The sequence below is a fragment of the Arvicanthis niloticus genome, chromosome X (genome assembly GCF_011762505.2).
Source record: "Arvicanthis niloticus isolate mArvNil1 chromosome X, mArvNil1.pat.X, whole genome shotgun sequence".
NCBI classification, from domain to species: domain Eukaryota; kingdom Metazoa; phylum Chordata; class Mammalia; order Rodentia; family Muridae; genus Arvicanthis; species Arvicanthis niloticus.
The window spans coordinates 28634088-28656591 of record NC_047679.1 but is presented as its reverse complement, the minus strand read 5'-3'; the positions used below and the strand labels follow the sequence as shown (position 1 = coordinate 28656591).

The 22504-nt window shown below is 39.4% G+C and overlaps 1 protein-coding gene across 5 annotated transcripts in view; it reads left to right on the top strand.

Moving 5' to 3' along the window:
* The window catches only part of Phka2 (phosphorylase kinase regulatory subunit alpha 2), a 79727-nt gene that overhangs the window by 23899 nt on the left and 33324 nt on the right, over nt 1–22504 (top strand). For all 5 annotated transcript variants that reach the window (XM_076918749.1, XM_034486257.2, XM_076918750.1 and 2 more), the window contains 11 exons: nt 304–351; nt 1289–1457; nt 2352–2434; nt 3486–3566; nt 4987–5085; nt 7304–7450; nt 9644–9697; nt 10278–10400; nt 15110–15205; nt 18554–18661; nt 20133–20211. In XM_076918749.1, the coding sequence (XP_076774864.1) occupies nt 304–351; nt 1289–1457; nt 2352–2434; nt 3486–3566; nt 4987–5085; nt 7304–7450; nt 9644–9697; nt 10278–10400; nt 15110–15205; nt 18554–18661; nt 20133–20211 (1087 nt within the window). The remainder of the gene's footprint in view (nt 1–303; nt 352–1288; nt 1458–2351; nt 2435–3485; nt 3567–4986; nt 5086–7303; nt 7451–9643; nt 9698–10277; nt 10401–15109; nt 15206–18553; nt 18662–20132; nt 20212–22504) is intronic.

Below are 22504 nucleotides of genomic sequence, written 5' to 3'. Positions count from 1 at the left end.
AACATAGAGTTCCAGAATATTAAGTTTATAAGAATGTCATTTGGAAGTCACTGAATTCCAAAACCCAAAGAGGCATCTGATTCAACCCTTTTATTTGAGATAAATCATTTTGTTAAAATACTTATTTGTGATGGAGTAGAAAAGTCTCAATAATGTGAACAATCAGAATATTTATGTAGAGTTGGGCTCTATCTTTTGTGGAACATTACCAGACAACACTGGCTTATTGGGCATGTATGAGTAATCAGTTTTCTTAAAGTAAGAAATCTACACCTTGTTACTGATGCCATCTTATTTCTACAGAATGTAGTGAAGCTGATGCGAGGTTTGCTCCAGTGTATGATGAGGCAGGTAGGTGAAATGTGACAAACTTGGACCTACAGAACATTAAGGTATACATTTGTGTCATTTTAATTGGGATAGCATGCATGTTACATTTGGAACTTTCACAAGAAGAAAACCAGAAATATTTTGCTTACTTTCTCATTGTAAAATTGTCCTCAATAATTTTATGCTTTAGAACCATAGTCTCAAAGGACAATTTAAAGACCCTCTTTCAAAGACTTATATGTATAGAAGAGAACATGCCTTATTTTTTTAATTAAGAAAAACAATTAAACCCATTCAGAAAGCCATGTACTACTACTTATTTATTCTGTGTGCTTTTACTTCAGATTGAGATCTTGAGCTTTTAAAGAATGTCATTATTGAGAATGAGTTAATGGGTAAAAGCACCCATTTGCAGACACAAAAAGATAAATACATGGAAATCATTTTTTAAAAATTGATATTATCATTTGCTGATATCTTCAGTTTAGGGTAAATGAAACAGTTCATTGCAGTACTATACATAGAACCTAATACTAGACTCTACACTGGTTCAGAGATGCATGTGATGCCATCCCATCCTTAATTGGACTATCCAAAGACATTGTGCTCTTTTCTTTAGCATGTTAAGAGAAGTTGAAATTTAAACAGGTTCTTTTTCTCCCCTCCCTATGTCCTTGACAACCTACCTCTATCCCTGCTGGGACTCTGTAGATAAGGATCCCTTTTGACCTCACCTATGTAGAACTTTCTAAAAACTGTGGGCTGAGATATTTCCATTAAATAATTAGGAACAATCTCCACCATGGACCCTGGGTGTAGTGGTCATTAGCAGCTAGTTCCCTGGCTCCCCAAAATCACAGGTAAGTGGTCTAGTAGATCCAGTGATTATCCCTAGATATGACTTCTGACAGCTGTGAACCTGTATACCTGTATGGAGCCAGTTTGCCTTCTTCCTCAGGTGGACAAAGTAGAGAAGTTCAAGCACACTCAGAGTACCAAGGACAGTCTACATGCCAAGTACAACACTGCCACATGCAGCACTGTGGTGGGTGATGACCAGTGGGGCCACCTCCAGGTGGATGCCACCTCTCTCTTCCTCCTGTTCCTGGCCCAAATGACTGCCTCAGGTAAGCCAGGGCCATTTGGGTGACAAATGAGAAAGTAAAGGGGGAAATGTGTATTGTAATATGATGACAAAATACCAAGATTGGAAAATTTAAGCAGTATGGAAGTTTCTTTTCTCATAACTCTAGAAGCTGAAAAGTCTGAGATCCCAAGTTCAGCTGTCTGGTAAGAGCTGCCTCCTCTGAAGAAATAGAAAGTCATGTCTTTGCATGGCAGATGAATTGAGAACTGAATTCTGTGTAAAGCCTCTTTCCTAAGTGTCATAAGACATCCATTAGGGAGAGCCATCAGGGCCTAAACTCATATAGGCCCCCACATCTTTCACATTAGCAACACTGAACTTCAGAGACACACATTCAGAACATACCAAATAGTATTAGGTTACTACAAATAGAGAATTAGTAGTAGGTTATGCAGAGGAAAAGCATACTTCTCTACATGCATCTGTGTCTGTGATATGGCAGGAAGTGCAGGGGACCAGTCTGAGACCTGCAGGCAGAAATTGGCCTCTACTTGGACATATGTACAGTTTTTGCTTTGGCTCGCCCAAAGCTGGGGACAATGCCACTGATACTTCTGAGCTAAAAGTCTTTGCTTTGTTAGTATCTTCTCTGCATAAACATAACATGTTCCAGAGGCACATGCCTTATGTCTGATTCTTCCCTTAGGCACGCCTGCAGTAGTGGAGCTACCCCCTCCCTTCCTGTCTTTCCTTTTACTTCCCTTCTTCTTTCTGAGATTAGACATCAACTGTAGGACTTACTTCAGTTAACTGTTGATGTCCAATAAGGAAAGTAAAGATGTGATAAAAGACTTATTTGTTAGCAAAATGATTATTGTATATAACCAACAACTCTTTTTACAGTATCGATTCATAACCTCATTGCTTTTATTAGGTTTGCGTATTATTTTCACCCTCGACGAAGTGGCCTTCATACAGAATCTTGTCTTCTACATAGAAGCTGCATATAAAGTTGCTGTAAGTTTCCATGCTGAAGACTGGTAATTTTGGCATCAACCTTGGTTTTTTTTTTTTTTTTTTTGAGATTATACTATAATTACATCATTTCCTCCATACCTTTTCTCCCTTCAAATTCATGGCCTTTTTTCTTTACTTGTTCTCTCTCTCTCTCTCTCTCTCTCTCTCTCTCTCTTTCTCTCTCTCTCTCTCACACACACACACACACACACTTTATACATATATATATATATATAACCATATATATATAAAGCCTTATATATATATAAAACCATATATATAACCTGCCCAGTCTTTATAGTGTTATTTGTATGTATATTCTCAGTTCTTTGTGGTTGAGGCTTCATGAGCCTTTCCCCTTCCATGTTAGCATGCCTATTGGTGTCTCTTGATACCTTATTTGCTCAGGTCATGTTTAGGCAGCCTTGGTTCTTGTTGCATTTTGCTCTTTCAGTTGTGTACGGAGCATTTTTGAAACAATATGTGACACTTGGGGTTTTTTTTAATAAAAACATGAATCACCAAAGTTTAGGTATACATATATTGAGTCTTTTGTGTGACAGTATTCTGAATTAATTAATATGAATGGATCTTTAATTCTATGTGTGTTCAGTGTGTCACTTTCGACCTTAGCCTCACTTATTTGTTAAACAATTTTTTGCATAAGAGATAATGCTAAAAATAGTTTTTGAAATTATTTTAAATAACTCCAAAGGCACTGGCCAACTAGAGGGGTAGCCCTTTGATTTTAAGATATTTTATTTACTGCAAACTGAGTTTGTTACAAATTAGTGCCTTTTAGAAATAAGCCTTCAGTGTGTTTTTGTGTGTTTTATCCCACTTGAATATTTTCTTCTAAAATTCTGTACAGAAGCTACCTAAGCTGAAATTGAGCAAGACCAGAATGTGAGTATATAATGCTATGAAGTTGAGAGCCCTTCAGAAGCCACATTCATGTTTCATTGTATGTGTGCTAACATAAAGAAACTGCCTTTCCATAGTATTTCTCAAGTTCTCTCCGACATCTGATACCTGCCCTTTTCTCCCCCAGGATTATGGAATGTGGGAACGTGGAGATAAGACCAATCAGGGCATTCCAGAACTGAATGCAAGCTCGGTGGGAATGGCCAAGGTGACAGTCCTGTTTTCTCTCCTTCTCTGTGTGTTTACTGCCTGTTTCTCTTCTTTCGGAATTTGGGTTTAATAGGATTAGTACTTCATTTTTCAAAAGTCAGCAGGACTTTTCCTGTATCCCAGCCAAGTGAAATTGTAGGTCAAGAAAATAGGTTTCCAAATCTGCATGTGACAGAAAAATAAGTGAGTTCTGCCCTTACTATTTGGTATGGGTTCAGGCTCTTGCTATTAAGATGTGCTAGTGATGGACAGTCTCCTCTTTAGGTCATAGTGAGTGTTAACGAATGTGAGCATTTTGTAGGCAAGATGAACATCTTCGAATCTACAAGGTCAGATAAGTAACAGTAGTCAGTGAAGCTAGCCAGATAGAAAGCTAGCAGGGCAAAGGGAGATACTGAGAACATTGGCAACTTTCCCTGAAAGTATTATAACTTAAAATCATTTAGAAAAATTATCTTCTAGCCAGCATTGTAATATGTGTCTCTAATCCCAGCTTCCAGAGTACTGAGGCAGGATAGTAACTTAAACCCAGGAGTCTGGGGCCAACCTGAACAATACAATGAGTCCCTGTTCCAAAAAGGAAAAAGAGAAGGGAAATGATGAGACAAGGCAGGACAGTGCTGGAGACAAGAATGGAAACAGAAGGAAAAAGGAAGGAGAGGGACAGAAGAAGATTCTTAAAGCCAAACACCATGTACCCATGGGCACATCCAGCCTGTAAGCCACTGGTGCGAACCTCTCTATAGACATTTAGTGTACCTTCTTCCACTTCTCAACACGGCATGAACTGCTTAGACAGCATAAAGGCTCCAAAGCCACAGTTTTAAAAGGACAATGAATATGTCTGGCATAGCAAACTGACAGAAAATATACTTTTTACAAAGACCAAACTAACATTCTCAATTAACCATGCAGTAAGTTAACTGCTAAAAGTCAATTCTGAATTAATTTTAATGCCCTACACTTGTGTAGGCTTATTAATATTTCTTCTGTTGGTATAATATTAATTTCATATCAGGAAATGTTTTCCTTATTATTCATAGAATGAGTAGTGTCATACTGGAAAGATCTGAGCTACTGAAAATGAAGAGAGGCCATGACAATAGGACTCTAGCTAGATTTTAAAGACATTTTTCATTGCCATTAGGAGAAATATGCATGTTAGATTGCTTAATGAAAAAGAGTGCCACATTGATATCTATGTGTGTTTATTAAAAAGAAAATAGCCGGGCGGTGGTGGCGCACGCCTTTAATCCCAGCACTTGGGAGGCAGAGGCAGGTGGATTTCTGAGTTCGAGGCCAGCCTGGTCTACAGAGTGAGTTCCAGGACAGCCAGGGCTACACAGAGAAACCCTGTCTAGAAAAACCAAAAAAAAAAAAAAGAAAAAAAAGAAAATAATTCATACCTATTTTTGTAGGCAGCACTTGAGTCGATTGATGAACTAGATCTTTTTGGAGCCCATGGAGGTCGCAAATCGGTGATTCACGTCCTGCCTGATGAAGTTGAGCACTGCCAGGTAACCAGTCAAGGCTTCTGAAATGAAGGAAGAAGAATCCTGGCCAGGAAATTGTTGGGCTCCATTTCTGATTACTGGTTTGACTTCTTTGTGATGCTTCCTTATTCATAAAGTGGACATTTACATAGGCACTTTCTCTCCTGCCTCACAGAGTAACTGTAAGGATCAGAGTAAATGAACCTGAGTAACTCGTCCAACTACTTTGTAGCCAGAAAATACTATGCAGACATAAGCCATAATGATTGTGTGTGAAGCTAATAGCCAAAGCATCTTGGTTTTGCTAGTAGTAAAATCTGTCATCTGTTGTTGTTTTTAGTACATAAGTGGATTTCTCATAGATTCATTTCCTGGGAGCGCTCTCATTCTTTGGGAACACTGCTCCCAAATGGAGTGGCTCACTAGTGGTATTTCACTTGAGGTGAGGAGGCATGGTGTGCAGAGTGAGTGAGAGATGACATGAGAATGAGAGAGATAGCAAATTCATAGAGCTTCTTTGAAATACAGATCACAGAGAATAATTGGAACAGTGTAGGGGATGCCATTAAGCAGAATCCTTCATTGGTAGCATTGATCAAACTTAGTGTGGACATACTATATGCTGGGAGTAAAGTAAGTCAGATACGTAGTTTATAAATAACAAACCATGTGTGATAGGGCATGCCTATAATCCCAGGAGGGAGAGGCAGGATGACCAGAATTTCAAGCTTATCTTCAGCTACATAGAGAATTACTAGATTCAAGGCTAGCTTAAACTACATCTCGAGACCCTGTCTCAAAAAAAAAAAAAAAAAAAAAAAAAAACCAACTAAATCTAAAACACTTGTAAATAGCTTCAAGCAGGAATTTGTGTTTCTAGGCTGAGAAACCCTGAAAAGGAGTGAGTATAACCATGTACTTTATAGTTGTACTTTGTTCAATGAGGCATGAATGGCATGTACTATGGTATCACAGTGCATGTTGTCTCTCATTGACCAAAATGTACCATACACATACAGCCTATGTGTGTAGTAGGCTATAAGTTTTTGTAAGTGATATATATATATATATATATATATATATATATATATATCATATATATCATATATATGTGTGTATATGTATATATATCATATATATATATACACACACACATATATATATAATATGAAGTCACCTCATATTTTATTTCTCAGACTATACCACTCATTATTAAATGATTCATGACTGTAGTTAAAGAATTGAGGCAAGAATCGTTTGACTCTAAAAAGGTTTTATTCTGAAGCTGAAGGGTTTCACTCAGCTTAACTCTACCTTCCAGCTCATTCCATTTCTCCCACTAAGCATAGTCCTTAATGAGGTATCTGGTGTTTTCTTAGGGTTTACATAAATAAAGGAATACTGATATGTGTCTTAATAGATACATAGTCCAGTGGGAAAGTATAAGTTGGGTTAGAGTCCTAGCTTGATCACTTACTGATTATATGACCTTGGACATAAATCCTGTATCTCAGAATCCTTGTGTATTAATTTGACATACTATCGTATCTCTGTCTTCATGTGGAAGATTTAATGAGCTTGTGTTTGCAGGAGTCTAGCCTATGTCTATACATACACTGGAGCTCAACATTAGCTCCTTTACTCCTCCCAACATTTCCTTATAATTCTAAGCTCCTTCTAATTTTATAGTTCTTAATCTAGCTGTTGTTGAAGCCATTATCGTAGTACCTCAGATAACCTTAAAAAGATTCTGGAACTAAACTAATTCTCTGCATTCTGCCTGTCCACTCATGAGATCTTCTGAATTTTACTCTTCCTTGAAGCACTAGCTTGCCTAATTCATATGGACCCATTCCTCTGTCCTTGTCCTGTATGAGTGTCCCTGTCTGGTTTGTGTCTTCATAGCCAAAACACCTTGACTGCTGATACAAAGGGCCCTGAGTTCCTCCCTATCAGTGGACATGGAAAGAAGGGAGATGAGCAGTTTTTAGTGAGACTACATCATGCTCTCTTCAGCCCCCCTCCTCTCCTAAGGAAGAAGGAGCACTGGCTGGGTGGCTGGGTAAGCAAGGGTGGCTTGTTGTTGATAAGCTTGTTCTTATCATGTTGATAAGACCAAGTCCTTCTCCAAAAAGACAAACTCATTTGAATGTTTTCTTGAGGCAAAGGTGATGATCCCTAGATTCTGTATCTAAGTAGTTATGCCTCTCTAGCTTAAACCACTTCTTTGTTTTTTATTTAGTCAATTCTTTTCTCCATGTTGCCAAGAGCATCAACATCTAAAGAAATCGATGCTGGACTTCTTTCTATTATTTCTTTCCCGGCTTTTGCAGTAGAAGATGTGAACCTTGTGAATGTGACCAAAAATGAAATTATTTCTAAGCTTCAGGTAAGCATTGGCTGTTAGTGCCCTCTGTTCAGCATTAAATGCCACATTCATGTGATGACATGGAACAGCTCATTCTAGAATGACTCACAGAGTGTGGCCAAAGTAGTCTCTACAGGCAAAAACAAAACAAAACAAAAAGAACAAAAAACAAACAAAGTCTGAGTAATTAAGTAACTTGATTTTCTTCTAAAATAGCAGAACTTGCAACCAAGCAGCTTCCTTTGAACTTTAGTCCTTATCTTTGCTATATCTCTAAGACAGGGCTGTACTTAGATAATTGACCCTTTAGAGGTTATAGGAAGAGGACTCTTTGAGAATCTCCTGATAGCTCTATAGACCCTGCCAGAACAAAATGGCATATCCAAGTGCGTGCTCTGCAAGCAGGAGGACCTGAGGTCAAATCCCCAGCGCCCATTTAAAAATCCAGATACAGCAGGACACATCCATAATTCTAGCAGTGGGAGGGAGAGAGATGGGTGGATCCCTGTTTGCTGGCTAGCCTGGCTAGTGGAATTGGTCAGCTCCAGGTCAGTTAGAGACCCTGTGTCAAAAAAATAAAGTGGACAAGGATTGAGGAAAACAGCTGATATCAACCTCTACATATACACACAGATGCACATGCATGTACTTGAATACATACACATAGACACATACAAAAGAATAATACAGAAATCTTTGTTCTGATTAGTAGGTAAAGAAAATATGATGCGCACACACACACACACACTGGAGTATTATTAATCTATAAGAAGAATAAGTATGTGATTTGCAGGAACATGGATAGAGCTGAAGATCACTGTGTTAGAAAAACCATGTTAGAAACCAGCAAAGGGAGAGAGGAATAAGTTAATAAGGAGAAGGAAGATGAGTATTGCATGTTTTTGATAACATGGAATACACACACACACACACACATCACATAAAAGGAGAAAGGTTGACTTTGAAGAAAAGAAGCAATGGATGGAGGAAAGGAGACAAGAAAGTTATTATAGGTAAATAAGAGCAAAGTATTATGACAATGTCATAAAAATATAAAATATTTTCAAATATTTTATTATGAAATGTCATAATAAAACATTTTTGTAGGCTAATAAAAGTTTTAATGGTGAAAATCTATTACTACATTCAGTGAAATGTAGTAACAAATCACTAAGCTGAGATAATATTACATTCCCAGCAAGTAGAAATCTATAAAATTATCCAAGAATTTAATTTTCCTAAGTCAAAGCTTACATACTGATTGTCCCACATATATTCTATAAGAAATGCCTTTGTCCCTTGGAAACCAAGCAGTTGAAGAGTCTCCAATCATATTCTCAAAAGAAAGCAACTGGGGGAGTCAGGAGAAAAGGGAATGATTTAGGTAGCTACAGTTGAAAGGGCAGTTGTAATGTGCTTAAAAAAGGACATTGCATTTGCATGAAGTCTCCTGGGATGATTCTCAGAACCACACAGAACTTGGACAGGCCCCCAGGACAAGTAATAGCCAAGCCTGCCAGGACAACACCACCCCAGAAGAAACTGAGAAATAAGCATCCAAAACTGCCATCCAAGGATTAGTACCTCAGATAAGACACCATTGTACTCAGCCTCCTTTCTGGACAACAAGGAAGCTGGAGAGGAGCCCTGGCATATGCATCCAGTGAACCAGCTACCACATAATGAATGCAGGAAGCCCTTTTTCCACACCTCCACCTCATAACCCCTTCCTCCTCCTCCAAGCCTTACCAGGCCTCTGAAATAGACCCTTTTAAACATGCACAACTCATGTGCAGTGAGTCTGCAGTATATCCTTTTAGCTTCCCAGGTATGCACACAGGAGCTAGCCATTCCAAATGGTTTCTTCATTCAGTGGCTTCTTCACCTAATGAGGATATCTTTACATCTATGTCTGATACTGTAAACCATACAATTGAATTTTTGATAATCATACTTGCAGCCCCTCCCCCAACTCTTATGGAATGCTTCTTTATTCTCTTCTTAGTGCTGTCAAGTCTGAATTTGCTTTGCTTGATATTTAAAAAAAGAACTCTTTACATTAAAGCAAAGAATACTGGTCCATATTTCCTCCTTGAAAGACTTATGGGAAAGAGGTTGAAGGACTGACTTGAGTTGAAATAAAAAAAGTAAAAAAAAAAAAAAAAAAAAACCTTTTGATTTCATCAGCTGTACTGTTTTTCTTCACCTTACCAGGGGCGTTACGGATGCTGTCGCTTCCTTCGGGATGGTTATAAAACCCCAAGAGAGGTTGTATTTAAATATTGTTTCTTATGTTCCTTACCTGCTCTATATCTACTTGCCACGGTGTCATTCTCCCTCTACTGATTATAATTATATGTTGAATGTTGGAATGGAAAGTATTAATTTTAGAGTCAGAAAGCCTGAAATTATATAGAAAAGAATGATCATCAGGTCAAGCAGTAATGTAAAACCAGCTTATAAATCAAGGATGAGTAAGTGTAGCCTACATGTTTTTTTAAAGACTATTTGTAGCCTTCTCCTTGGGTTTTATTGCCCAGTGACTAATATAATAATATAAATGAAACAGCTGGATCATCTACCAAGTTTTGTGATAGGCAAATTGCTATTTCTTAGAGAGATAGGGTACTTTAATGTAATAAACTACAGAGGAATCCTGTGTGTATTTCTGATTTAGTTTCTAAAATTTCTCTCAAACTAGCATTTCACCATGATAGTAGACTCCTAATCATACCAGCCTATAAGCTGTGTTGACTGAGACAGGCATGGGAAACCCAGTGAGGCACAGTGGCATTGTATAGAAATCTCTAGCATTCTTTTCTAAAAGTTGTGATGTATTTGGTTTTAGGACCCACACCGATTGCATTATGACCCTGCTGAACTTAAGCTCTTTGAAAACATTGAATGCGAATGGCCTGTGTTCTGGACTTATTTAATAATAGATGGAATCTTCAATGGTGATGCTGTTCAGGTGAGAAGATGCTTAGCATTTTAGTCATAAGCCTTTTCACCCCACTTGTAGGCTAATCACTATTAGCATAGAGTCGTTCAAGAATTCATTTCATTGTTTCAGTTACCTGTTGCTATTTTCAAACCTTTCCTAAGCCTAGTGAAGTAAAGCAACAGCTGTTTTATTGAATTGTTCATAATCTGTTATTTGGGCAGAGCCACTAAGGACAGATTGTCTCTACTTCTCCCCTTGTCACCTGGGATACTCCATAGGACTAGAGGACCTACTATTAATAAGATACCCCCACTCACATGGTTGGTTAGTGAAATCTGGCCGCCAGCTAAGGCCACATGCTCAGCTGAACTGTGGTGATAGCTTGATTCTTCATGTGCCTCACTTGGGCTCCTCACAGCAGTAGAATCTCTGGGTTATTAGACTTTTCATGCTGTAGTCTTTCCCCCAAGAATGTAAAAGCACAGGCTGCCAAGCTTTTTTAAGTCTATTACAGAACTGACAAAGTGTTTCCATCAGCATGGTCAGTTAAATGGCTGTCACATATTCAAGAGTGGGGGTCAGGGGAACTGGACAAGGACATGAGTGCTAGGAGGCATAGTTCCTGTCAATTCATTCCTTTCAGATACTCCTTTCATTCCTTTCTGATCAGTCAGGCACTTTGCTGCTGTTAGTGATACTCTCAGATTACATCTTGTTTATTATTTCAGCCACCTGACTGTCTCCCAAGCTCTAGCTTTACTCCCTGTTCTTTCCATTCTCTACACCTGAGCCATAGGAATTTCATTAAAAGACAAAGTTAGATTATATGCTGCCCTGTAGTCACCTTTCTATTGCTCTGATAAAGTATCTGAGATAAACAAGTTAAAATGAGGAAGAATTCCTTTTGGCTTACTGTTTCAGAGGTTTCAGCTCCTGGTTGGTTTTGGCCTCATTTCTTTTGGTCCTTTAGTATGGTATTATGTTGTGGTAGGTATCCTATAGTAGAAGAAAACTATTTATTTCATGTCAGCCAAAAAAACCAGGGTGTGTGCTGGGGAAGAAGCTAGGGTTCCAGTACATTTTTCCAAGGGTATAACCCCAATGACTTACTTTCTCCAGATAGGCTCTATCTGCTAGTCTCCACTACCACTCAATAGTGCCACTGTTATCAAAATCTCAGTATGGCTTCTCAGATTCCATTCTGATAACATCCCAGGTCTAGAGGAGAGGTCTGTCTCATTTGGCTTTTGAAAGCTCATTGCTCTGAAACATAGACATTAAGCCTAAAAGGTTAAGGTCCTTTCATTATTTGTTCTTATGTTATACTTAGAGTTTACCTTGGGCCTTCTTGTCTTTTATTCTTAGTATTGGAAACTCTCTGAATGACTGACTTTCACTGAATTTCACTGAAAGGAAACAGACTTAGCCATGATCAAGGGGATAGGGGAAGCTAAGGAGATTAAAATTACTATGCATCATGTTTTTTTTTAAGGAAATAGAGTTTATTCTGCAACCATTTTAAGTGTCCATGATCTAAGAACACAGATTTAAGTTACCCCAAGCTCCATGTTCCAACATAGAAACAGTTTCATTAAAAATTTTATATTTTTATAGAAGCAACAAAGTCATAAATGAAGACAAGTTTAAAATACATTGATAGCATAGGTACACCACAGAGGCAGGTGCTGGGAGATCAGGGAAGCTTTTCTATAGGCCCAGATTGCTATTTGAGATTTTGGAAGCTAGTGGTCAAGTTAATAATAAAAGGTTTTTGATATTTGTCACAGGATATTAGTTCTAACAGAGAAGTAGGTAACGAACGGCTATTCTGTAGGGCTAGACCCAGTCCAAGATAAGGTCACTAGACTTTGGACCTGTAACATTCCAATCTCTCCATAGTACTGAAATTCTAATCAGCCAATCAGTCTTTGCAGACACAGATTTCTTTCAAGAGTTTTTCCTTCACAGTTCCCTCTGTTGGCCAAGCACCATATTTTATGCATTCGTGGGACACATAGAATATATCAAATATTAAAAGGTCCCTTATAGCTAGCAAGGCCCTTTTTGAGGATGTAGTACAGATGAAGCAGAAGGGAGTGTTCAGGAGAGAGGAGTACCTGGTAAAGACCATCAGGAAACCCCTGGATCATATGAAAACTATTCACATCACAATCTGGATCTGAATTGCTATTTACCCTCTCTGTATGAGACATAAATTACTATATCTAAAATTAAGTACTCAAGAATACAATTTGACCTAATGGAGTGAATATTATGGATGAAACAAACATGTCTAAAATAACTAGAATTTACATATATTTTCAAGAGACTGATTATATATTTCCCCCTGCATCTACAGTTATTTTTACTCAATGAACTATCTTACTTATATTTAAGTGTTTAGAAATGAGACTTTGGAAGAAGTTACTATAGAATCATCTCCCTTTTTATTAGTAAAATTCAAATATTGTTTTCATTTTTAATACCAGACAGTTGTACTATATGATATTTTAGATACTAAATCAAGAAACATTAATACTTATGGCATATCACCAATGTTGTTGTTAGACATTTATGTTTTTTCTACAACTTCTATAAGAAAAATAACCCAAATCTTTATGTACTTTTAGCTAGAGTAAATGAAATTATAGTTTAATTTAAAAGTTATTTTTTGTTTTGTTTATTTGGTTATTTAGTTTTTAGTTTTTTTGAGGTAGGGTTTCTCTTTCTGTAGTCCTGACTATCCTGGAACTCACTGTGTAGACCAGGCTCTATCCCCAAACTCAAGAAATCTGCCTGCCTCTGCCTCCTGTGTGTGTGTGTGTGTGTGTGTGTGTGTGTGTGTGTGTGTGTGTGTTATGTATATATTTATAAAGACAATGGATAAACTTGAATCTTTTAATACTAGCTTTGAATAAGGTAAGGGTAACTAAGCAGTCAAAACAAAAAAGCTTGCTCAAATGGAAGGATACAATATCTTTTGTTTCTTCATTACTATATCTTGTTTTATTATGCACCCCACTTATGCTGTCTCTTCTAGTTGTCATATTATTTAGATTTTTTTGGTCACTATAAGGGATCAAACACAAGTCCTGAGTTTTCATGCAAGGCAAATACTTTACCACTCATTTACATCTCTAGCCCTTGTTGACACGTGTGTGTGCGTGTGCGTGTGCGTGTGCGTGTGCGTGTGCGTGTGCGTGTGTGTGTGTAGCTACTTGAGCTGACAGTGCTCCCCACAAAAGCCATAGACTAATGAAAACTTCAGTACCAGAGATGAGAAACCTTTCAAATGATTACCAGAGTTCAAGCAGATCCCAATACAAGGTAGACTATTTATTGATGGAGCCCCTGCTTTCCTCTCAGGTGTTGAGGGCAAGCCTCTATTGTTGAAGACACCTCACACTTAGGACACAGAACTTGAATGACTTGAGCTAGATCTGACCTAAAAGCCTCTATGCACAGTCTTGCTTTCTTGTTGACATTTGAAAATGTTAAAATTGTGGTCATACTTTGACATCTATAAATTTAAAATGATTAGAAAATGAGATCTAGAAGTGTAATTGACTAAGCTCTCCCAAAAGCCAGGCTTAAATAGCCAGTGGTTTTCTGTCCTACTTGTTTCCTCTTTTGTGATGTTGGGTCAGTGTAATGGGAATGTTTGCTTCAAAAGCTGTCTTTATAATGAGTGCTGCATCCTTAGAATTGGTGTAGATGGGGCATAGTACATGCATTTCCTTTTTGTCTCACATTTGATTTTTGCAACAAATCAGTCTTTCTTGCTCCCCCACCCATGTGTGCTTGTGTGTGTGTGTGTGTGTGTGTGTATGTATGTATGTATGTATGTGTGTTTGTTTTGCTGAGGATGATACTCAAGACGTTGCATTAGAGGCAGCTACTACCACCAAACCACAATACCAGCCCCAGCAAATATTTCCTAACCAATAAACATTGTGTGTATGTGTTACCTGTGTATATGTATAGTATGTACATGATCATGTATGTGTGTAGAGGATGCTCATGTGTGAAAAACAGAGGTTGATGTTTGGTATCTTCTTCAGTTGCTTTCTACCTCTCTTTACCTTATTTTCTAAGATAGGGTCTTTTACTAATAGAGTTCATCAATTCAAGTAAACTGGCTGGCCAATGAGTTTTAGGGATCCATTTGTTCTCTGCCCTGCATCTCCCACCTTTTAGGTCATAAATGTGCCACCAGGCCTTTTATGTGAATTCAGGGGATCCAGACTCAGGTCCTCACGGTTGCACTTTGCTGATTTGAGCCATCTCCCCAGGCCCTTGAGCAAAAAAAAGGAAGAAAGAAAGGGGCGGGGCAGAAACAGAGTATGTTGCCCAACATCCTAAGCTGTTTAAAACTTGTTTGGCAAGGCAAATTTCAAATATGAGAATAAATGATTGAAATGATAATGGCATGGGAATGATGTACATGGTATAAGTGACAGTAGTGTGGAAAGTTTGAAGACCAAACAGCTACTTTCTCGGGGGCTACCCTTGCCCTCTCCCTGGAAACATGGCAAGTGGGGCTTGGCTCAGGGGGAAAAAAGCAATGGTGTTTCCCTTCTTCTAACATTACTGTCAGCCAGAGTCACTCTGTTCTTCTACAGCCAAGCATTTGTAGCCCAGAGTCCTGTTTGTTACTGTTTTCTAGGCTGTACTGCCATTGCATAATTAACTGCCAGATCTCTGTCACACTAAAGATGCTGGGGCTTGTTTTCCAGGTCCAAGAATACCGAGAAGCCCTGGAGGGAATATTAATCAGAGGCAAAGATGGGATCCACTTAGTGCCAGAACTCTATGCCATCCCTCCAGACAAGGTAACCAGGTGGCACCAAGCACTTGTGGGACTCATCTAGACTAAGTGAGTTAAAGCTTGGCTTTTTTGATATTCTCTACCCACCCTTTAGGACACATGACCTCTTTTTCTCCAGAAGTGGTTTCTAAAAGCTAGCTTTCCTATTTATCATAAGGAATTATAGCTCTGAGGAATATAGGGAACATATTTGTTGATGGATGTCCTAGGGAGGCAAACCTGTCCCTGATCTGTGTTTGAATCAGTCTCATATGCACATGACCAAAGGAAATGAAAACTCCTAGAACCTGTCCAATCTAGGATTCCGCCTAGGGACCAGACCCCAGGTTCTGGGCATTCACACAAAGCCACACTACTTCCTCACGGGTAGTACACTTTACAGTTAGTAGAAGTGTCTACACATTGGATGCCCTATTGGGCCTATGAAAGTAGTGATGTAGCTGAGTTTTCTTTTAATTTTATGTAGAGCATACATTTTGATGAGCAGTGACACATGTAATTTTATCCTTCAAATATGTGAAGCAGAAGGATTACTAACTCAAGGCTACTTTGTATGACTGTCTCTCAAAGGACTGTTTAAAAATATGCATTTTAAATGAGTCTGAGAGTTGATCCTTATATGTCATCAAAGTTCTGAGTAGTACTTTGGGCCTTAATCTAGATCAGTGGTTCTCAATCTTCCTAATACTGTGACCCATTAATCCAGTTCCTCATGTTGTGGTGACCCCCCAACCATAAAATTATTTTCATTGATACTTCAAAACTGTAATTTTGTTTTGAATCAGAATGTAAATATCTGATATTTCCATTGGTCTTCTACAACCCCTGTGAATGGGTTGTTTGACCCCCAGGTTGAAAACCGTGATCTAGAAGGAACTAGTAAATGTTACGTAAGTAACTACTTAGATCAAGAAAAAGTCAAATGAAGGAGTTGAGTTTCTATAAGAAATAGAATATTCTACATCTGGAAGCATTGGATTTTTTTACATTGATAGCCCACTTGGTCAGCTGGTTCACTTCTGGATTCACTGGGGAGGGGGTGTTCCTTGCAATGGCTCTATCCATTCAGTCCTACCTAGACTGTTGGGTCTGAGCTTTCAGAAACCCCATGTTCCCATCATAGCATGGCAAGTTTATATCATCCAAATGTTCTTAGGGCAAGTTAAAGACTTTTGTCATACTGTACCATATAGATTAAGTTATGAAGTCTTTCAGGGATTTTTTTTTCTATGTGTCATAAAGTCTTCTGCAAATTTCTTCACTTTACATTTCTGTCTGTATGCTATGGATGGAATGAATGATGATGAAGGTAAGGAGTGTCTAGGTCACTTTCTATAGCTACATTTTCATATCCCATGTTCAGATTGCTCATACTCTAGTACTGTGGCATCAATGGGAGGAAGCTGGAAACCAAGCAAGGGAGAATGCATATCATCAAGGATAGTATACCTATTTTATGGTAGAGATCCCTGTTCTTCCAAAAGGTACTAACCATAGTAAATGCTTGGTGTCAGGGCTGCACTTTGCTTCCTGATGGATAATGCTGGTTGTACATCACAAAAATGTTACTCTACAGCTCTCTCCTAAAAACCACACTGACTTTTAGGTTTCTACTTGTCATTCAGTGTCTTCTTTATTCAGTGTACTTAGCTTATATGCAAGGCACCAGCATTGGACAGTATTTTACCTTAACCTCATTTTGTGTTAGCTTTGCAGGTAATAGTTGGCAGGGTTTCTCAGTCATGTCAATAACATATAGAGACCACTGGGAAAGAATCCTGCAAGACACCACAAACCTATATGGCACCTTTGTGCAAATTAGCAAAAGTCTGGGACTACAGTGGTATGCAGCCTGTATCATTGGGCATCATCCATCTATGGACCCTCCACTGTACAACTGGGGACTAGAGAAAGTATGTCCAACAAAGATGTAGTGAACAGCTAGCCATGCCTGGCACAGCTTAGGGACTAGTACTCAAGATGGTTCTCTATCTGTAAGTATTATAAAAGCAGAACTAGGCTGGGAGATGGACACAGCCACAGGAAAGATGGAAGCAAAGATGTGGTGCAAGTGCACCTGTAAGTAGTACTTCAGTAGGACCAGAACAGAATTAAACTCTAGTGGGAAAGTGCAGAACAAGTACATCTTTTGTCCTTTGCATTAGATAGTTCTCATTCTAAATCGTTGCAGTCTTTCTCAACAGCTGTGTTTCATTGTGTTTGATGTGTATTTAAGATGCAGGTCAATTGTAAAAGTAATCCTCTGCATTGTAAAATCTGTGGGGTTCTGTAGAAAGAAGAAAACATTTATTACCCTTAATGCTACTGCTCAATAATAACCATGATTACATTTTGGAGAATCTCCTTCCACATCAGTATTTCTTTTAATGTGTGCAAAACTTGAGTTTCTAAAATGGTTAGTACCAAGAAATATAAATCTTAAATAAGTATATTAATGATATTACTGATCAATCTACAGTACTAAGAATGAACTTCCCTTGTACACATGTTTATGCATACACATGTAAACTTGTGATGCAGTTTTTCCCCTTAGAGAAAGATCCATGTTTCTGTTTTTTTCAAGTGACTGGTATTTTCTGGAGGAAAAAAAAATGGACAGAAATATTACCTTAATCAAAGTTTCAATGACTAAAACCTTATAGGGGGCATGGAATTTAGGAGAGTGCCCCACATGTAGCTGGCACTATCCTCAGAACAAGCAGGCATAGAAGCTTACATTGTTGGTACCAAAAGAAAGAAAGGCATAAAAGCTTATGTTGAGAAGATAAAGCTCCCGGGAAATTCTGCTTTCTAAAGGAGGTGGACTGGGAGTGGTAACAACACTATAGGTCTGCCTCATTACACAGTGCCACCTTCTGGTAATTTTCTTCCATGAGCACACATTTATAAGGGATGGTAAGCCAGAAGAAGAAACCAGGGTTGACATCCAGCTATGCACTGTCTGTATATAGGCTGGGGCATTTGTTTTGTTTGTTCATCTTTTTTTACGAAAACAGCCATCCATAAGCATGAGCTATAGAACTTCCTACTGCCCAGAGCTCTGGGTATAGAGCAGGCACACTCATCTTCCAGCACCTGTGGTCCCAGTTGTGCTTATGGAGGGAACACTGGCCTAAATCCAGGCCAAGACTTGAAATCTTCTTCTGTTGCTTATAGCCATGAGGCACTGAGAGCGGAACGTTTTGCCTTTGAGCCCATCATCATGTATTTCACAGTTATGGTCTGGAGGCTGAGGACTATTTTATGAATCAACATGTTCCTCAGCATAAGATATTGCTGGCCTTTATATCCTCTGACATTCTGACCTTGAACTTTTCATTTTCTTTGCCAGGTGGATGAAGAGTATAAGAATCCACACACAGTAGATCGAATTCCACTGGGGAAGCTGCCCCATCTTTGGGGACAGTCCTTGTACATCCTCAGCTCACTGCTAGCAGAGGTAGGCTTTCTGATTAGAGGTAGGCCCATCTGGTAGAGGTACCAGAAATGAGGAAGAGCAACTTCATTATCTTCAAGGTTACCTGGGCTGATTTGGGCTTTTCTTAGGCCTTGCATATCTGTATTTACAATAAGCCAGTTCAGATCAGCTGCATGAGATACTCCCTGTCTTCCTCTCGCCAGAAGCTCTGGTATGTAGTTAGAATTTGTTTGCATTGTTGCTCAGAAGACATGGGAAACATCTCAGCCAAGATTAGCACAGCTGATCCTGGAAGTGATAGGCATTAGGAGGTTATTAGATGTGCTAGAAACTCTGCTAGTCCAAGACACAGGAAGCAGAGTGGCTCTTCAGATCTCTCCATAGAAAGAGGTAGCAGGCGCAGGTAGTCCTTCAGACACCAAAGCTCACACCAACCCACCTCCTGACCCATTCCCTCTTGCTCCAAGGCTTCTGTTGAGAAAGCTTTAAAATGAATCTCCCAGTGTTAAGTGAGAAACTTCAGATGAAATTTTGGTGTGGGAAAGGAGCCCAAAGAAGAAAGGGACTGCCCTCCAGAGGCTGGACAGCCTTGTGTGCTTTGCCATCTAGAAAACGGGAAGAGAACAGGGCATCAGAGTATTACTGGGTTACTGGTGTGGTAAAGACCTATGAGAGAAAGCACAGTGGCCATTTCACCTGGGAGCATTGCCTGCTGAAGTGTTTCCCAGGTATGTTTAATCTCCCAAGCTTCGTGGTCACATCTTCATATATCTTTTTGAAACTCAGTCCTGTACCCAGCTAGCTCAGGGACTTTTGGCAGGTCTCTTAATCTCTCTGAGCTTCAATTGCTTCACCTGTAAAGTGAAAAAAACTGGGCTTAATTGTCCAATGCATTTCAGCTCCAATTTCAGTAAATGTGAGGTGGGAAATAACTAACTCCACTCTTATGAGACCTCCTCTTCAATATATATATTTAAAAAAAAGCTTCCTTTGGGCCCAACAGTAGGTTCCCTTTCTCTCAGATCACCTTCATTCCCTTGGGAAGCTTGGATCATTTCTAGAAAGCTAAAGAAGATGCATTTTTGAAGAGCACACTTAACAAGATGGGGAGTGTTTTTTGTTTCACAGCAGTCAGCCCTGGACCAGAGTCTCTTGGCCTCTTTCTATAAGCACTTTCACCTCAGCGTCCCCACATGCAGAATGGTGATGGACATAGGAGACTCCAGTGTGACAGTGCACATGCAGGGACTTGGCTAGCACTAGTAATAGCCTTCTTTTCACTCATACAATGTGGGGATGCATTTGAGTAACCCTCAGAGCTAAGCACCAAACAGGTAATACATTTCTCAATAGCATTCTGAGTAGCAGATTGTGTTATGGAGAAAGATTCAACAAATAAGAACAAAAGGGGCTTGAATATTTGAGCCCCCAAATATGCCACTTTCAAGTGGAGAAGCAGTGTTTCATAGTATTAATGCTCCTCTCTTCTTAGGGATTCCTTGCCACTGGTGAAATTGATCCCCTAAATAGAAGATTTTCGACTTCAGTCAAACCTGATGTTGTTGTACAAGGTTTGTGAACATGTTTACTATCCATCTCTAATGTGTAAAATCAGTGTTATTTTTTTTCATTCACACCTTACTTCCTTATTGAAATGTCTTAAAAAGTGCGTTCAGCCAGGTTCTAGCAGTGCAAACCTGTAATACTAGTACTTGGGAGCCTGAGGCAGGAAGCTCAAGAGTTCAGAGGTAGACAGAGGACAGGCAACTCAGTTGGTAAAGTGCTTAACTAGCACGCATGAGGCCCTGGGCTCAGTTTTCAGCACTATATAAATCGGGCATGATGGCCTGCATCTCTAACTCCAGAATGAGAAAAGTAAGAGCAATAGGATCAGAAGTACAAGGTCTCCTTTGGCTTCCTAGAGAGCTTCATAGAGAGTAAACAGGGTATGTGTGTTTGGGATTCATTGTGTATGCAGTAAGATGGAGGTAGCTATGTGAAACCCTGTATAACTCAGACAGGCTCCCAAAGCAATAGGATTCCTGGCACCCACAAATTTACTTCCTACAAAGTAATTGTTTTCTGGAATCTAAACCTTGATTGTCACTGGTGTACCTATAACTGTCACTCTGAACAGTAGAGACAGCCTGGTGAAAACTCAGAACTCAAGTGAAGTTCATTTGTCCCTTGGGGGTCTTACTACCTGCTTCAACCACCCCTTCCTTCCTCTTTAGCCAGATCCTCTTCCAAAAAGGTAAGAAGCCCAGTGGGACGGCCTCTCCCAACATACCTCCACAGGCCATGTCTTAGGGCTGCTAGGACTCTTGTTCCTATCCAAGAGATCCTGAAAACAATGGAGGTAGCTACAGAGGAAGCTGTCAATCTAGGTCTGGCCTATGGTATACAGTGAGAACAATCCCTCCTGTTTCCTCTCCCAAGTCCTGTGGCAGCTCTGGCATGTTTTGAGTGACTGCCTTGTATAACATATTGCCCCTAAAATAAGCCTTATACCTTTGTTTATTTGTTTGTGTATTGTTTGGTCCTTTAAACCAGTCTTACTTTGTAAATCTGGCTGACCTTGAACTCACTACATAGCCAAAGCTGGACTTGTGTTCACAGAAGTTCTCCTGCCTCAGTCTCCCAAGTGCTAAGATTATAGGCATGAACCATGCCTGACTTAAGCTGTACACTTCTTAAGAATAAGACTTGTCTACTCTTCTGTGTATTAACATCTGTGTACCCACACATTGCAAGTAATGATTGAACAAATAAAAAGCGTTCCTCTTTGAGTTGCTGGCCCATTTTAACAAGCATGGCCACGAGGCAATAAAAGGAGCTGCAAGTTGCATCACTAGTGTATGCAGAGCACACCTAACCACCGCAACATTCTGATTAGGTAACATTTACAACATTGCTTATCTCCATGAAGCTTAGAGGTTAGCTTATTCACTCAGGGATTTCAGTTGACAGCTGGAAGTGGGAGCCTATTACTGATATCCTGGTAGGCTGATCCACCTTCATCCCTTCATCTAACATACTTGACCAGCACATTCTGCTAATTTGTCTCTTAAATCTACACTAGTTCTTTTTCAGCTGTGGGCCAGGACATAGTAATAGAGCTCAACCAATTTTTTTTTTTTATTTATAGGTTTTATTTTTAATTATGTATATATGTGTGTGCATCTGAGTATGAATGTGTGCACTTAAGCAGTGCCCAAGGAGAATAGAAGAAGGTGTTTCAATCTCTGGAGCTAGAGTTACAGGCAGTTGTGAGCTGACTGATGTGAGTGCTGGGAATCAACTGCTGAGCTACCTCTTCATTTTTTCAATGTAGTAGGACCAGAAGATTCTATTACAACCAGCATTACCAGAAGATCTGGCATGGAGTAGGTTAGGGACTGTTCAGAAACTCATGCAGGTTCAGTGAGGTGCCTCAATGGATAATAATAGCCTTTTGCCACCAAACCTAACAGCCTGAGTTCAGTCTCCAAAGCATACATAGTAGAGCAAGAGAATTGACTCTTGCAAATTGTTCTTTTACCTCTACACACATGCTGTGGCACATCCGTGCCCCACCCCCCAAGTGGAGGGCAGAACTCATTCATGTACATGTGGTTGCATCAGATCGTGATGCTCTCCTGTGTCAGTTACAGCTACTTCCTGAAAACGACAGTCATAAGGAGAGTGGTGCTCTGTGACTTTCATAAATGTGCAATTCTGCTTATCAGTGAAAAATTTAGAAGGGATAAATATTGAGGAAACTCCACAGATGGTCCTGCATAGTCCAGCAATCTCATTTATTGGAGGCCCAGGGAAGCAGAGGATGTTGTGGAGATGAGGCTCCAGTCCTGGCTCAGCTATTGT